This window comes from Antechinus flavipes, chromosome 2, assembly GCF_016432865.1.
Source record: "Antechinus flavipes isolate AdamAnt ecotype Samford, QLD, Australia chromosome 2, AdamAnt_v2, whole genome shotgun sequence".
In the NCBI taxonomy this organism is placed as follows: domain Eukaryota; kingdom Metazoa; phylum Chordata; class Mammalia; order Dasyuromorphia; family Dasyuridae; genus Antechinus; species Antechinus flavipes.
The window spans coordinates 135,764,181-135,782,484 of record NC_067399.1 but is presented as its reverse complement, the minus strand read 5'-3'; the positions used below and the strand labels follow the sequence as shown (position 1 = coordinate 135,782,484).

Below are 18,304 nucleotides of genomic sequence, written 5' to 3'. Positions count from 1 at the left end.
GAAGGGGAGAGAGAGACAGAGACAAAGACACAGAGAGACAGAAGAGAGGGGGGAGAGGAAGAGAGGGGAAAGGGAAAAGAGAGAATATTGAGTGAAAAGAAATGAGTTTTCCCACCAGACCAGGGTGAGTTCATACTCAGCTCAGAAGAAAGTTGATTTGGAACTTGTTCAGTGGAGGATGGGGGAATATATATGTCCAGAGGAATGTTACATATAGTTGTATTGGAATCAGGCCTCACAATCAGCTGTCTTGGAAGATGGGAGGAGACCTGTTTTTTTGCCCTGTGATTGACTGATCTTATATACAACCCCTTCGAGTCAGGCTGTGGCCTTTCTTGATGACCTGTGTGCTAACTTTGAAGTTCATTGATATATATATATATATATATATATATATATATATATATATATATATATATATAGATAGATATAGATATATATAGATATATATAGGTATATAGATATATATAGATATAGATATAGATAGATATAGATATAGATATAGATAGATAGATATAGATATATATATAAATAAATAATGGCTTGAGTCTGGCCTTGGAGATGGGAATACTTGGGTTAGAGTATTGTGTGGGATATAAATGGACTTTGTGACTGTGGACAAATTACTTAAACCTTCAGGGCCCCAGGCAACTCTGATTGTGTAAATTAAAAATAAGTTGTTGATTTATGTCTTTAGATAGAGTTTTTATACCTATACCAATGAAATCACAAAACGAATAAATACTTGGAAGTTTATATAGTACTTTTCTATTTATAAGACATTTTCATTGTTTCATGGAAGATTAAAATCTTTTGATGTATATGCTCTAGGCATTACTGCCTCTTTCACATATCATGTCAAGATTTGAATGATCTTCCTATCTTCAAGATTAGCATTTATTGTCTACTTTACCTTACTGCCACTTCTTATGTAATTGTAATTAGTGTGTATTATGGTCTTTACCTTGGCATTATTTCAAATAATCTTTTAAAAATTTCCTGGCATTCCTTGTTTATTTATTTTTAAATGATAATTGCATTCTGTTGTTGATATACTATAGTTTAATTCAGTTATTTAAGTTTGGTTGTTGGCAGTTCTCACTTACACATACGGTTGCTGTGTGTGTTTTTTGAATGTTATTCTTTCATTATAATATGCAAAGTATATTATCAGTAATGGGAAGGCCATCTTATATTATCTTTTTTTCTTTTTTTATTATAGCTTTTTATTTACGAGACATATGCATGGGTAATTTTTCAGCATTGACAATGGCAAAACCTTTTGTTCCAACTTTTTCCCTCCTCCCCATCCCTCCCCCAGATGGCAGGTTGACCAATACATGTTAAATATGTTAAAGTATAAATTAATACAATATAAGTGTACATGTCCAAGCAATTATTTTGCTGTACAAAAAGAATTGGACTTTGAAATAGTGTACAATTAGCCTGTGAAGGAAATCAAAAATGCAGGCGAACAAAAATAGAGGGAATGGGAATTCTATGTAGTGGTTCACAGTCATCTCCTAGAGTTCTTTTGCTGGGTATAGCTGGTTCAATTCATTACTGCTCTATTGGAACTGATTTGGTTCATCTCATTGTTGAAAAGGGCCACGTCCATCAGAATTGATCATCATATTGTTGTTGAAGTATATAATGATCTCCTAGTCCTGCTCATTTCACTCAGCCATTTTATGTTGTGAACTCAGAATTTACATGCTGAGATAGGATATATAAAATTTTGGATTTTACCAAACTTAATCCAGTGTAATTTTTATTTTGTTTGTTTCATTTCTAAATTGCTTAAAACATTTATCTTGAAAACTAAATACAATGGAAATCACTTGTAATATTAAGATAAATAGGATGCAACTATTAAGTTCCACATATATTTAAGTATACTTTTATGTCTATTTTAAAAAATGTATCCGTGATTAATTCTCTTTTTTTGTATATTACCATTTCAGTACACTAATAGAATTCATGATGATTATTTCAGTGTCAGTCATATCCTCTTTTGATAGGTCATCCATCCTGTTTAAAGTTCTCTCCAGAGTTAACAGTTCGAGTAAAGGCCTTACGGTGGCAGTGCATTGAGTGTAAAACGTGCAGCTCTTGTCGAGACCAGGGCAAAAATGCAGTGAGTACTTCTGCTTTCCTGATTAGATATTCTGTTTATAAAGAAATATTAGGCATTTAGAGAGAATATTTAAACCGCTTAAAAAAATTTTTTTTTCTTGAGGCTCTTGGGTAAGTTAGATGCATCTATTTCTAATATATTAACTGGCATGCTAATTATAGATCATTCTTACCTGTGAACTAAAACAGGTTTTTGTAGGGACTTATATTGTCCTGTTTTTTGAAAGCTTAGTTTCATATATCTTATATATTTGATGAAAGCAATGAAATTAATAGTTTTTTAAAAACTATCCTATAAAATACCTTTGCATTAATTCATATTGGTCTCTCATTCTTTTAGTCCAAATTAAGGAGCTTTTTTTTTTTCATTCATTTGATCTAGTTTATTCAAGAGTGTACCCCAACTCTATTGAGAGTTCTTAAAGACTTGGGTCAGGTATATTTTGTTAGGTATGATTTGTTAAAAATTAAGTAAAACTACCTTTTCTTGTCATTTTTTGTAGGATAACATGCTCTTCTGTGATTCGTGTGACCGAGGTTTTCACATGGAATGCTGTGATCCGCCACTCACCAGGATGCCGAAAGGTAATGCATTCTGAAATCTAACTAGGAAAAAAAAAGGAACACTGTGAAAGTGGGTTAAAGATACCTTTCTTCATGTCTTAAAAATAAGAGAATTCTCTATAACTTTCTATTTGAAAATACTGATATTATAAGTAGAAAAACACTTGTTTCTCTGAAGTTGAGGTAGTCTTTCTATTTATACATGTGAGAATTCCTGTAGCATGAATTTAATCCTGTTTGACTATAATTTTCACAGGTGATGTTTATGGAAGCTATGGTGATTCAGTGTCAAAATTTGATAATTTTTGGTTCCATTTTTAACCTTATTCAACTCTCTTCCTGTGATGTGTAGCATTTAATCCAAGGCTGTTAGCTTATTGGTGAAAGAAAGCCTATCATAGGTCAAACACTGAGTTCCTCTGGTTTTAAAGGTGGGGGTGGCTTATATGCTTCACCATTATGCAAATACTTGTGGAGAAAAGGTGTGTGTGTGTGTGTGTGTGTGTGTGTGTGTGTGACAGACAGACAGATAGACAGAGGGAAGGAGGGAAGAAGGGAAGGAGGGAGAGACAGACAGACAGAGAGACAGAGGGAGAGAGAGAGACAGAAGTTTAATGAAGTTTAATGAATAATAATAGAAGGGAAAATATCCTTGCCTTTCCTTGCCATCTTTACTAAGTTTTGTTTGTTTGTTGGAACAGAAAGATTATATTGCTTGTATAATGAACAATTTTGAAAAATCCTAACAGTCCTATAGAAGTTAGATCTTCTTAGGATCTCTCACATTTTACAGAATTTAGGAAAGTCTGAAATGAAAATTTTCTATCAGCTTAGTGTTTTTGAAGTCATTGAGACTATTTATACCAGCACTTACTTGACATGAGATTTTAATTTTTTGTAGGCATGTGGATATGTCAGATTTGTCGACCTCGGAAAAAAGGAAGAAAACTTCTACATAAAAAAGCAGCACAGATAAAACGGCGCTATGCCAATCCAATAGGACGCCCCAAAAACAGGTTAAAGAAGCAAAACACAGTGTAAGTACTTTTTATAGGAGGATCAAATAGAAGGAAAAGGGAAGAAAGGACCCATTCTAAGAAGATAATGTCTATTTTTTATGACTAATTTCCATAGTACTAATTTGTACTTTTATAAGAAATGTCATTGCTCACTTAGGTAAAATTTTAATGATCACATTGATATTTCCTTTAAAGACAATAATACATAGTGAATATGAAATTTTTAAAGCAAAGTTTAGATGGCCATCTGTCAGGGATGTTGTAGAAAGGGTTTTCATCTCTGAATTTTAGACTTCAAATAGGCTTCAGAGAACTTTTTGTTTACTCCAAGAGTATATTTGGATAATGCCAGTAAAAGAGAAACTACTGTCTCCTACAGCAGCCCATTCTAATTTTTGGTTAACTTTTAATTGTTTAGAAGTTTTTTCTTACATCAAGTCTAAATTTTCATCTCTGCAAATTTTCCCTTCTGAGGCCAAGCAGAATAAGTCTAATCCCTCTTTCATATGATTGCTTGTCAGGTATTTGAAGGCAGCTGTCATGTCCCATATCCCTACTCCATTAGTTTTTTCTTCTTTGGGATAAAAATCTCCAATTTTTCCAGCTTCCAGATAAATCTGGGCCATGATGTCATGGCATGCTTCCAGTTATCATATTTTCCCTCTTCTTCCCCCCAACATACACAAATTATATTTTCTTAATGTAGCCTTTTGGGGCTGCTATGTCACACTGTTGACTTACTTGGACATTGCAGTCCACCAAAACTCTCAGATCTTTTCAAGAAAAATGATTTCTATAAGTATGCCTCTGTTGCATCTCCTTCCCTCTTTCCCCTCTTTTTTTTCCCCCATACCCTCCTTTTGTGCCTGTGAAGTTGATTTATTGACTTTAGGGGTAAGAACTTATCCATATTAAAATTCATCTTGTTTAATTTGATGATGTAGTCTAATCAGTTAAGATCTTCTTGTGAGCTGTCAGTTATTGTGTTACTTATCCCTTCTAGATTTATGACCTTTGTAAATTTGATAAGCCTTTCATTACTATCTTTATGTTAAATGCTAATGAGCTATTCAAACATTCAAGTTAAGCATTTATTCTTTGTTAGGTACTGTGGTGGCATTGGGGATTACATAGAAAAAAAAAGTCCCTTAAGAGGACCTTAATATTTAAGGACCTTAATATTTATCTAAGTCTGAGGAGAGAGGAAAAAAAGTGCACATAAATGTATACACAAAACATACACTAGATCGTTACTAATTTGGAGGGGAAAGTACTAGCTATGGGCCTCAGGAAAGACTTTATATAGAAAATGATTCCCAAATTGAGTATTTTAAAGAACCCAGAAATTCTAAGAAGTGGTGTTGAGGAGGGACAGTGTTCCAGTCATGGAGAATGGCCAGTCTAATGGTATGGCAAAAAGAAGTTAAAACTCTTGCTTCTGAGGAACAGAAATTCAGTGTGATTGAACTATAGGATATGTTGAAGGAAAGTAATATGTCATAAGTTTAGTTTAGGGCCAGATTGTGAAGGAATTTAAATTCCAAACAAACTTAATATTTAATCTACATTAACAGAGATAGAGAGTCACTGGAATTAACAAACATATATATTTGATCTATTGATTTGATCTGTTGATATATAGAGAGCGACTGGAATTTATTAAGTAAGAGGGTGGTATTGTAGGACTTGTTTTTTAGAAACATTGCCTTGGCAGCTATATGGAGATTGGATTGGAATGGGAAGAGATAAAAGGCAGAGATAACATTCAGTAGACTATTTCAATAATGCAGATGAGAGATGATAAGGGCCTGAACTAGAATGGTGATTATATGAGTGGAGGAAAGGAGATGAATATGAGAAATGATGTGAAAGGTAGAAATGATTTAGCTACTGGATATGAGATATGAATAAGAGTAGTTGTGAATGACTCTCAAGTTATAAACCTGGGTGGCTGAAAGTATGACGATGTCCTTGAAGATGAAATAGGAACGTTTGGGAAAAGGTTGGCTTTAGGAGAAATATGATGTTTTTTTTTTCCTAATGTTGCATTTGTTGTATTGTCCATTAGGTAGTTGTTAATATTAAACTAGAACTTAGGAGAGAGACTGTAGCTGATTACATAGCATTGGGAATATTCTGAGTAGTGAGCATAATTAAATTCATATAAATTGATGAGGAGAGAGAGAGACAGACAGACAGACAGACAGAAAAAGGGAAGAAAAAAGGAAGGGGGAGATAATGTATACAAAAAAGACAATAGTTGAAAAAAAAACTCAGGATTAAGCCTTAGTTTCATCTACATTTAGAAATCATGCTATGTCTGCTGCTCTACCAAAAAAGATTCAGTAGAAGGAGACACAGTTGTCTCAGTTATAGCAAAAAGAATAGTTGAATAGATAGAAGAAATAAGAAGAGAGTAGTGTATCAAAAACCCAAGGAAGATATATATATATATCTAAGGTCTTTTCTAAGGATAGCATAGAATTCTCTTCTTGTTTCTTATAAGGTGAGGTTGGTGAACTATGTAAAATGCTGTAGAAAGATCAAAAGGATGAAGAATGAGAAAGGACCATCAGATTTTGCACCTATATCATTGGTAATTTTGGATAGATCTGTTTCCATTGAATGATGAGATTGGAAGCCAGGTTTGCAGACGTTTTTAAAAGAGAGGGAAGAAATAGAAGGCAATAAATATAGACAACTTAAGGAATTGCTTCAAAAAGAGAAGAGAGCTATAGGATGATAGCAAGCAAAGATGGCAAGATCTCTAGTAAAGGAGTTTTTGATGGTTTGTTTCTTTTTTAATTAAAGAGGAGCCCTGAGTTTTTCATAGGCAGCAGGAAAGGGAATCATGAAAGATTAGAGAGAGATGGGATAATAATGAAGGTAATATGCTGGCAGACAGGAGAGAGGGCTGGATCAAAACATGTAGAGCAAAGATTGGCCCTTGAGTAGAGGGGCCACATCTTCACAGACATTGAAGGAAAGGAGGAAATAGTTTTGGTCAAAGGAATTGAAAAACAAGAGAAGAATAAGTAGTTCACAGAAAGTGATTGGTATTTTCTCAGTTAAAGATGAGGTTGTGAGGTTTGGGAGTAGGGTGTGGGGTACAGCATAAAGAGCTTGGAATAGCTGTAGTGAATGAGATAGAAAATCACTTTGAGAAGAGTAAAAAGATCAAACAAAAATCACCTTCAAATTTATTTTATAAGAGATTATCTGCTTAACAGTACAAGCATTAGTGTGCATCTCTTCACAGCAATAGCATGAGAGGTTTTGCCAATTTTTTTGGTAAATCTGATAAACTTATATCTGTAATGTAGTCCACTGATCTCTACTTTTTGCTTTTTATTTTTTTATTGTATTATATTGTTATATATTATCAATTATTATTTATTAATATATTATTAGATCATAGAATTCTAGGCTATCCTTAGAAAGGACCTTAGATATCAACTAAGCCAGTTCCCTCATTTTATAGGTTAAGAAACAAGGCCTAGTAAGGGGAAAGACTTATTATCCAAAGTCATGCAGGTAGTAAATGGCAGAACCAAGATTTGAACCCCAGGGTTTCCTCTTGACTGCAAATACATTGTGATTCCCTCTTTCTTTCATGAAGCTTGCTTTAGGAGATGAAGAAAGAGTCCATTTTAGTATGCATTCCATTGTGAACCAGGGCAAAGAGATAGTATTCGTTAGCAAGACAAGAACAGGGAACACAAAATTGTTTAGTTTGGCTTGTGCTTTAGCCCTGAAAATGTGATTAAATATCTTTAGGTCTGCAGGGCTTTTTACTTCAGTCATTTTTAAACAATTTAATACTACATAAAGATAGAGTGAGCATTAGCAGTCTAAGAGAATATATACATCAAATACTGTAGTTTGTATTTTGATAGGAAAACATTTCTCTCCCTAATACAGATTTTTGAATTTTGGATCTTTGGGCTAGCATATTTTAATTGTTTGCCATTGAAAGTCACCATGTAGCACTGAATGAATATAGCAGTTAAGATTTCTCTAGGGCAGAGTGTGTTTACCTATGATTCCTTTCTGTGTTTTGCCATAAAGCTAGAATTGAGTCTGGGATTTTAGAGGGATCATCTAGTTACAAGGGTTCTTAACCTAGGGTCCATAGACTTAGAAGCCCATGAATAAATTTCAGGGAACCTGTATACTTCCATGGGAAAAAGATTACATATTTTTTATCACTTCTTACATTATAATTGTAGGTAATAAACCATTATTCTGAGGAAGAGTCCATAGGCATCACCACACTGCTTAAAGGGATCCATAATACTAAAAAGTTAAGAAGCCCTGGGGCTTCTAACTCCCTCACCATGAAATAGGAGAGACTTCAATATAATTTATTTCCTTCTTTGTAGTTGTACAAGTCCCCACAATGCCTGGGACATATTAACGATACTAAATAAATGTTTATTTATTGATAAGAACTGGAAATTTTTTAGAAGCATCAACTAATCAGATGACAAAGAAGAGACCTCAAAGAACTTTTTACCATCCAGGACAGCATTTTGATATTTTTCTTTTCTCTTGACCAATTTTTTAGATCAAAAGGCCCTTTCAGCAAAGTTCGAACTGGACCTGGTCGGGGTCGGAAACGTAAAATCACTCTCTCCAGCCAATCAGCATCTTCATCAGAAGAAGGCTATTTGGAGCAAATGGACTTAGACTTCTGCAGAGATGGTAGTACACCCCTGAAATTCAATAAGAAAACCAAAGGGCTCATTGACGGCCTTACCAAATTCTTCACCCCTTCCCCTGATGGGCGGAAAGCTCGTGGGGAAGTGGTGGACTACTCTGAGCAATACAGGATCAGGAAAAAGGGCAACAGGAAATCAAGTACTTCAGAGTGGCCCACAGGTAAGGGTTTGCTCATTTGTCAGCAAAAGTGTTCTTAAAGATCTGTAATTTGGAATCATTAATTATTCATATTTGATTTTTCTATGCAGAGGAAACATTTTTGGAACAAGAAAAAAATTGGTAAAGATGCAGATTTAAATACAGAAAAAAGCCAGAGATAAATTTTAGGAATAGGTTGGCTAAAAGACTGGAAGCTGGAGAAAGAATGGTTTTTCATGGAAAGTTTGCTTGTTGATATTTTGAACATAAATATTGTTATCACTCATCTTTGTTGTGAGAAAAAAGCATGTGGTGGAACTGTTCCTGAAAGTATGGAGTTGGTTAAAATGCTGTTGATATTAAAGGTGAAATTAGGCTTTTCCTTTATATGGAATACTATTGTAGATGTTCATCTTCACAAATTTACTTGTAATTTTAAAAAATGTCATTGTTCCTTTCAGTGGTATAGGATGACAGTATGAAAAGCATTGTTTATCAAATTAAGCTTCCACTTTTCAAACCAGAAAACTAGTAATGCCATAAATTTATGGCTGCGAAAACACCAGGTATAACAAATAGGTCAGGCAAGAAAACATTTTTTTTAAATGAATTTTCCAGATAAACCTAAGAGTCAGCTTCTAGAGACCTACACGATATGAACAAGTTGCATAGAGAAAAAGATAAGGAACAGAGGACTTGAAATACTTTGGAAGTTGCCTTAATTCTAGAGACCTATACTATATGAACAAGTTTCATAGAGAAAAAGATAAGGAACAGAGGACTTGAAATACTTTGGAAGTTGAATGACAGGCATGTTCTTATGTACAGCTTAGGAAATTTCTTTTCTTTGCTTTCTCACTCTTAAATATACATTGGCCAATGACTGCCTCTTCATTCCTTTTTGATCCCACAGTTGATTTTTTGAAGTGCAGAAGGGAATTCTTAGTATTTTAAGTTCTATTTCTATCTTTTGTTGAAAAATATCAGTCATATTATTTTATCCCTAAGTAGATTTATACTTTAAATCACAGAAAAGTGTCTTAGATTATTTTATGATTTTGCCATTTGAGCAAACTAACTTCCTAACTAATTATAATCTTGGATAATCTTTTAACCTTTGTATGTTTCTTCCTCTCTTTCTTTCCCCCTTTCCCCTGAGGCAGTTGGGGTTAAATGACTTGTTTAGGGTTATATAGCTAGAAGTGTTAAGTTTCTTGAAGCCAGATTTTAACTCGGGTCCTCCTGACTTCAGGGCTGGTGTTCTATCCACAGCACCACCTAGCTGACCCAACCTTTGTAATTTTTGATATCTTCATTTATAAAATGAGGTGGATTATACCTTGTTAGTGAGCTTTTTAGGTGAGTGAGAGATCAAATTCATTCAAGAATACACACAGTTCTGGTGGTGTTTTTACTTTCTTCCCAGCTAGAATGTAGTCTTCATTGGGATCAGTTGCAGAATCTTAAATACCATGAGTTGAAAGAAACTTTACAAGTTAACTAGTTCAATCTGTACCTAACAGAAATTCCATACTATCTCCCACAAATTGTTTGTTACCCATCTTTTGCTTGAAAACATCCAGTGGGGGGAAGAGTCCCCACAAATTTCTGAGACATCATTTCTACTTTGTGATAGCCCTTGTTCAGAAATTTTCTTTTCATGAAGTCAATATTTGAATCTCTGAAATATATTACTTCTAATTCAGCTCTTTGAGTCTAATCTTGCTTTCACATAGGCCTTGAAAGACTTAAAAGTAGTTGTCAAGTTCTCCCGAGTCTTCTCCAGGCTAATCAATCATTTCTTCAAGAGTGATTCTCTAATTCTTCACTGTCCTTGTTACTACCCTCCTCTCAAAGTGTGACAGCTTACCTATGACCTTTCCTCATGTTTGGCAACTAGAATTGAATACAAGTATGGTTTTATGGGGACAGATTAGCAGGATTCTTTACTGTATATACTTAACTTGTATTCAGGACCCTCCAATGTGTTTTGTCCATGTAGCCTTTTGTCCCTGCCAGGGCTACTGAAATGGACCTCTCTGAGATCACTAGTTTACCTACTGCTTGCTAAATCTGATAGCTTTTTTTAATTTTTTTTTAGTCCTTATCCTTCCTTGATGTCCCTAACACTGAGTTATTTTTCCATTGTAGACTTTCATGATATTGTTACTGCCTAATTTACTTTCTGCATAAGTGACTTCATTCTTGGATTCCCAGAGGCTCGTTCTTTAAGATATGCTTCAGGTTTCAGTCCTGTTGTCTTCTCTTTCTACAATTTTTCCATTGGATCATATGGATCTCATCCGTAATTCTTAGTATGGGCTAGAACTCTAGAATGTGTGAAGCAGATCATAATGAAAAGTATTTTTAAATAACTTTTTTATATAAGATACAGAATGGATTCATAATTGAAGTCCAATAATAGGTGTGAAAATTTTCTTTAATAAGCTTCATAATTTATAATTTTCTCTTGAGTTGTAAAGATTGAGAAGATCTATGAGGTTTATTTTTTTTTTAATTGTCTGCTTCTCCTTTTTGTGGTATTAAAATGTTCTTGCATAGAGCTGCATCATGCAGCAGAGGGGGTATTAAATTCATGAAATAGCTTCAGATTTTAATTATTTCTTTCATTTTAGGGATGTTGTCAAGAATGTATCTTTGACCTTTCTTTATGCTTTAAATAAATAACAATATCTATACATAGAATTCATGTAAAAGGAGTTGTCTGTCACAAATTGCTCTTTTCAGTCACATTCATCCAGAGAGGAAATGATAATATTAACAATGTCAACTAAAAGATTAATGATCTGCATAAATCTCAGGTGCTCTATTTATAGGTTTCTTTGCACAATTAAGGAAATATCACTTGATAGATTATCATTATTATTATTGTTATTTTCTCATGTTATCTAGAGCATTCACATATTCTCAAATTTGTGGATTTTTGTGTTTCATAAGAGTATGTGGTTTACACAGGAAATTGTTGATTATATCTCTATCAGGTACTTTATTAGATCTTAACTGGTTGAGATATCCTCTATGAAGTCTACCTCTCTGCTGGGATAAGAATATAGTATTCTTGTGAAGTTCTCAATAAATAAAATATTAAAAGAGCCCAGTATCCAAGTTTTTTATTCCATTTTTTTTGGCAATGAGGCTAATGCATTGGGCATTAACACATGCCCCTATTCTCTAGTACCTGGGGGATAAGAAATGTAAGCTTTGGACAGTGTGACAAATGTAGAGATAGAAAACTATCATTTTTATACTATAACAAGTTAATTTATACGAGTAATTTGTGTTCCCAAGTTCCTTTTTTCTCTGTACATAGCATAATATAATGGAATTTAAAATGAGATGTATGATATTTATTAAGAAACATTAAGTCAATATAAACATTATGTTTATATATACACATAGATCTTTTTCTAACTTTAAGGCCAACTATCTTAAAAGTATTGAGATAGCTATAGAACTTCATGTTTTTGTAATCTTTAGCTTCTTCCTTTAATTTATAGACAATCAGGATGGCTGGGATGGAAAACAGGAAAATGAGGAGCGACTTTTTGGAAGTCAGGAAGACATGACTGAAAAAGATATGGAATTATTTCGAGATATCCAGGAACAAGCATTGCAGGTAAAATTAAACATTAAGGCTAACTAATTATATAATTTTTCATGAGAGGTAGAAAGAGCTGATTTTATTGGAATTAGAACAGTGAACCATAGTCAATTTATTTAACTATCATTTTCAATTTGCTTATATATATGTGGTTAGTTCTTATTGAGAGCTTTCTATGATAACTATTTCGGAGTGTGTGTGTGTTGTTTGTGTGTTCCAGTAATGGAAGAACACTTTTTCCCTTACATTATATGCATTTTAGAAAGCAGATAGGCTTGATGTTTTTGAGTACAGGGTCTGACAGAAACTCTTGTCACAATGACAACATCCTTTATCATTTGGTTTTTGTACCTTTTTTTTTTTTCCCGTAGTTTTTTTTCTTCAGCCCCTTTCTATAAGTTGATTAGTATGACTTAAATCCTCTCTTCTGTAGTAAAGCTGCAGGGATAGAAAAAAGGTTTTTCATTGATTAGCAGGTAGGATTCTTTACACTAATGGCTATGTTAGCATACTTGTGATTTGAGGTAAAAAACCAAAAACAATACACAGTCTTCACATATAATTTCTTATAGGAGCGTGTGTGTGTGTGTGTGTGTGTGTGTGTGTGTGTGTGTGTGTGTGTGTGTGTGTGTAAATAAAAACCTTAATTCCAGCACTCAAATATTCAACACTGACAATTGTAAAAGTTGGAATTAATATTCAGCATAGTTCTTCATACATAATTAGCCTGTCTACATTATCTTGAACAATCTATAATCTGTAAATATTTCTTTAATTAAATTAAACAGCCAGTTAAAGTTGTGAAAAGACAATTTCATCGATGTTTAGTGGCAGTAATGTTTAGATCCTAAAATCCACAAGATGGCAGTGTTTCTCCATGAAGTTAGTATAAATGGCTAAAATGAGGCAGTATGGTTTAATGGAAAGAGATGCTGGATTTGGAGGGATGACTTGTAAGCTCCTCTGCTGCATACTCTCCACTCTCCCCATCATCTGTCTTCTTTTGTGATCAGAAGAAAATCTCTCTAAGCCTCAATTTCCTTATTGGTTTAAAAAAAAAAAAAGGAATTAATAATAGTAGCTATACCACCTACTTCATAATGGTAGGAGGATCATAAAAGATAATAATTTGTATAAAGTACTTTGCAAACTGCAAAATGTTACCTAAAATTAAAGTGGGATGAAGCTTTAGGAGATCAAAGCAGTTACTGATAGTCAAATAAGAGTGTTTTTGAATGTTGCTATAAGTGATAGACTTTGATAATGTTAATTTTGTTTATTTTTATAATTGACTATTAACGGTTTGAAGACCACTTGGACAAAGATTTTTTCAGCATTTACTTTGGTATCTTATAGAAAAGCAGCGACTTTACATTGTTTTGCATATTTGGACACTGCTTTTATGAGAAGAAGGCAAGAGAATAGTTAGTCGAAGTAATAGCAGGGATTTAATAAAGCAAGTTCCAAAATTAATATAGGGGCCACATTGCACATTTAAGCTAGTGTCACATATTTTTATCTATATCTTAATATAGTAATTAATCATAATGTGATTCTTAGTTATTAGTAAATTATGCTTATTACCTCCTATTTACTACAAGGGGAAACTATTTATCAACTTCAGAATGTATCGAAAACGAATGGACAAAGTGTTGGTGAATTAGGGTTGACCTATAGGTTGTGGACGTTTTCATTTTTTTCAAAATTAGTAATTCTCCAGAAATGTAATATGATGGATATATTATTGTCTAGAGTAGGAATTAGTGTTATATGTTTTAATTAAAGAAAATACTGGGTTCTGTGATGATTGACCAATTTATATCATCTGGAGCAGAATTGTCAAATATGTGGCTTGTGACATTCCCAAGTGGGTCTGAACCAGGTTAAAATGTAGTTGTCAACTATTTAACAAAGTTATTAACAATATAATACAATATAGATAACATAACATTTTAACATTAAATATATGTGTCTTGTCGGGATCATTATGTATGGTCAGTGGCATTGTGTATGGTCCGGTAGAATAGCAATTTATAAGAATTTTTATTATTTTTTCTATATGCACGTATTCCTATAGGATATATTTAGTCCTAAGAAAATAAAAATATATGTGAAACATTTAGCTAAGTTTATGTTTTGGAACTTCATTAGCCATCTGATGTTATGGTGATTTTAAAAGGACTGTGCACATATGAAGCTTCTTGATTGTGCATAGTAGAATAGTTGGGTTCAGAGTTTTTACTATGAATGTATGTGTTTTTTAAATAAGGTCTAGTCAGGTTTCAAAATAGGATGTTATTACCTTGTTTGTAATTATTTACTTATTAATTTTCATAAATCTCAATCCAGAATGATGGCATTTTGTTGAGACACTAGAAAGTTGTGAAGTGTTTTCGAAATTTTAATGATGTGAAAAAAGATTTATTTTATATAAAGATTTTTTTTTTGCACAATTATATCTACAAATGAGGCAAACTAAATATAGGATATAAATTAACGTGTAAAATATGACAGAGAAGCTTAGTTGTTCATTCAACAGGTATTTATTAGCCATTTAAATTTTGTTTCATTCTACAAGAAGTGACTTTAGCTATCCTTAATCAGTTGTTGGTATCTGCTTAGTAATATTCTTGTTCATGTAGGGGATACAGAAACAGTAAAAAGATAAGAGTTTCTGTTTTATCGTTCATTTGAAAAGACAATTCTAAATTGCATGATAGAGGTGTAATGCAGATGTGATACATAATTTGAATATACCATCAAGAAGAACCAGTCCTGTCCATTCCCTTTATACATCCCTATTTTCCTTCCCACTTCCCAAAGCTATAAGAGCTGTCACTAATACTGGGAGCTAAAAAAATCTTTTTTCATGTGTTACTTGGCATGAGAACTGAAATGGACCACTTGATTAAAAAAAAAAAAAGCCTCCAATCATATAGCACTATGTGCCAAAGTATGCTAAGCATACTATAAATAAAAATTATTTCATTTTATCGTGATAATAATCTTGGGGGGGTAGGTAGGTATCACCATTTTACAGGTGAAGAAACTGAGATAGACAAATGAAGTCTATCTTGCTCGAGGCCATATAGCTAGTAAATTTCTGAGACTGGAACAGTATTCTATGTGCTGTGTCACCTTGTTCTACTTAGTAAATGTTGAATGAATGTTTTAGAACTCTGAATATATTTTCCTAAAGAAATATTATTATATAGGATGAATTAGGTTTATTATAGTACTTGTCTTTCAGGAATATTAGGAGTTTCTAGATGATTAGAATTTTATGGGATAAGTAAATTCCCTAACTGCTATGTATAATATGATTTCAGTGGAAAACCTATATTTGTAGTTCCAATTTACTGATTTACAAATTAAGTTGGTAGCTTCATATGCCAAGGAATGCAAAGCAAGAGAGTAATGTGGTGTGTGAAGTTTGTGTTTGATCATTTGTTGTGTATAACAGATGTATGGGTTGGGTTTGTTTGTTTTTTTGGTAAAAGATAGTGGAGTGGCTTGCCATTTCTTTCTCCATTTTATGAGGAAATTGAGGTAAACGGGTAAATGACTTACCTAGAATCATACAGCTAATAAGTGTTTGAGGCTTGATTTTAAAGACTGGAAAATAACTTTTCCTGATTCCAGGCCCAGTGCTCTATCCATTGTGCCACCTAGCTGCCCCTGTTTAAATATTTTGGGAATTTCCGTTTAGATATATATTTTTTAAAATGATGTTTATGTTTTTATCTCACCATAGTTTTCCTACATTTTCTTCTCCCTTGTAACTAAAGAAAAATAGTTAAGCAAAACTTCCCAGTACAGCAGTTGCTTCTGTCCAGGGATGTCCATTTGACTTTCTAAAGCATTTGGCAGCTGAATTCAATTTTGGTCCTTGGAGTTATATCCTGAATTTAGTTGCAATTTTGTGTTGTTTTTAATAGTATGATGTAGTCATTGTATATATTGTTCTTTTGGTTCTGCTTGCTTCATTCTCAAATCATGTGTGAGTCCTTATTTTCTTTGAATGCCTCATTTGTTATTTTTGTAGCATTCCATCATACTCATACCCTAATTTGTAGTATCTAAACATTAAAGGAAGTTTTGAAACTAGAGTATCAGAAAATAACGAGAGAGGTAGCAGTGTTTCTTGTTTTACATCTTCACAAATAAAGGAGACTCTCTAGAGGAAAAATGGCATTGTGTAGGTTGCCAGTTGTTAGGGGACTATATTTTCCCACAAGATTAATAATGCATTCTGGTTTAGAATGTAAATTCTAAATTTACAGAATCTGGCAGATATAAAAATTTTGCTTTTTTAGTTTAGTTCCAGAAATAGTGCATTTAATATAGTTTTTAATCTCTCTTGACTTATTCCATTCTAATTTAGAAATAGGTCATTAATATCAGCTAAATAATTGATAGTGTTAACATTTTTTAAAATCTGCCTGTAAAAATTAATGTTAATATTAAAAGCAGGGGAACTGGAACTAGAAATTTGAAAAAATATAACAAAATACATTTAGTGGAAAGATAACCTGACCAACATTTTGAAATAAAATGATATTGTAATAAATTAATGGGTTAATATTCTTGGCAAGGATTGGGTTAAAATTTAGTTTAGATATAGTTGTTGCTGAGTTAACATATGGAACTTGGTTAACCTCCTCCTGAACAAAAGGAAATGCGTAGTGTGAGGCAGGCTATGAAGAGCGCATTGGGGATTTGTAAGTAGGTGCTGTAGAAGGAACAGGAGGGCGACTCTTGGGAGGAGAGGAAAGAAAGGAGCATGTGCAAAAACCATTTCTAGGTGAGGAAGAATCAGGGTAGCTGCAGACAGTGTGGAAGTCTTGGCAAGTGTGTCTTTTGGTGTAGACCTGTGGTGGTTGTGATGTGCAAACAGTTGTACTGGAGTTGGCTCTCCACATCTGCAGTAGGGATTTACCTGGAAGAGAGACGGGGAGTTGATGGGAAAACATTCATTGAACAAGCAGTATCACCGCAGGTCTATCTATCTTCACTTCTTGGATTACTTAGTGAACCTTGCTTTAGGAAATCATATCTGGTTTCAGTTGTACTGGTGTGTGTGTGTGTGTGTGTGTGTGTGTGTGTGTGTGTGTGTGTGTGTGTGTGTGTGTGTAACTAGCGATTTTTTGTTAAAGTTTTGAGGATATTACATTCGTTGTGAATTAGAATACTTGCAGATTTATGGAAAATACAGTATTTGTTTTATTTAAAAAGCTTTTTGTCAAATGATTTATGCATTTAAAAATTTTATGCATTTAAACTGTCCTATATATTATAATATTGTCTTATATGACTTTTGATCTTAGCGTAGATATCATAAACTGAGTTATACAGCTAAATAATTTAACCCAGTTAATGTTAGGTTCTTTTGTTTAGAGGTGAATGAGATAGAATTACTTTAAAAAAACCTTTTTTTTTTTTAAATATGGCTGTGTTCCCATTGTGAAACCTGAGACAAATCCCTTGGCTATTTATTTAATAAAAGGGAAGGATAGCAGAGACTAACAAGAGCTTTTTAAATAAGCTGTTGTGAAGAGGCATTTTTCTTCCAGATGAACTTATTAATATAAAATTATTGAATAAACAATCTTACCTCTTTTATAGTAATTACTTTTTTTTTTTTTTAACTTTTTGGAGATGAAGCATACAACAAAGAACTTTCAGTATGACCCTAATCTGTACAATGTAAAGTTTTCACAGCAACTTTTCTAGGGAAGGGGTTGAATTTCAGATTTCTGTGTATGAAGAAGTTCAGAGTCTGCCTTCCTCAGTAGTTTTTCAACATTTCTGTAGCAGGTGCTATCTTAGACAGAATTTGTATTCAGAAATTCACAAGCTAGTCTTCAGATATTAAAAAATTGGCTTATGTTTGAATTGTGTAGACTGTGCAATATCCCCTTTAAGCCATTGAAGACTGTAGTAAAAAGTTAACACAAATTGCTAAATTTATTGTTTTTCCCTGAACTAACTTTACAGGATACACCAAGGGTGGATTAATTAGGCCATATAATTATTAAAAAAGTCACTTGGAATATATCCCTTGGAAGAAAAATGGATAAAAAGTACGTCATAGGACAACAAA

At 33.2% G+C, this 18,304-nt stretch overlaps 1 protein-coding gene across 2 annotated transcripts in view; it reads left to right on the top strand.

The window, feature by feature from the left end:
- The window catches only part of KAT6A (lysine acetyltransferase 6A), a 147,591-nt gene that overhangs the window by 80,603 nt on the left and 48,684 nt on the right, over nt 1-18,304 (top strand). For both annotated transcript variants that reach the window (XM_051975593.1, XM_051975592.1), the window contains exons 3-7: nt 2,022-2,137; nt 2,640-2,721; nt 3,602-3,737; nt 8,287-8,600; nt 12,098-12,216. In XM_051975593.1, the coding sequence (XP_051831553.1) occupies nt 2,022-2,137; nt 2,640-2,721; nt 3,602-3,737; nt 8,287-8,600; nt 12,098-12,216 (767 nt within the window). The remainder of the gene's footprint in view (nt 1-2,021; nt 2,138-2,639; nt 2,722-3,601; nt 3,738-8,286; nt 8,601-12,097; nt 12,217-18,304) is intronic.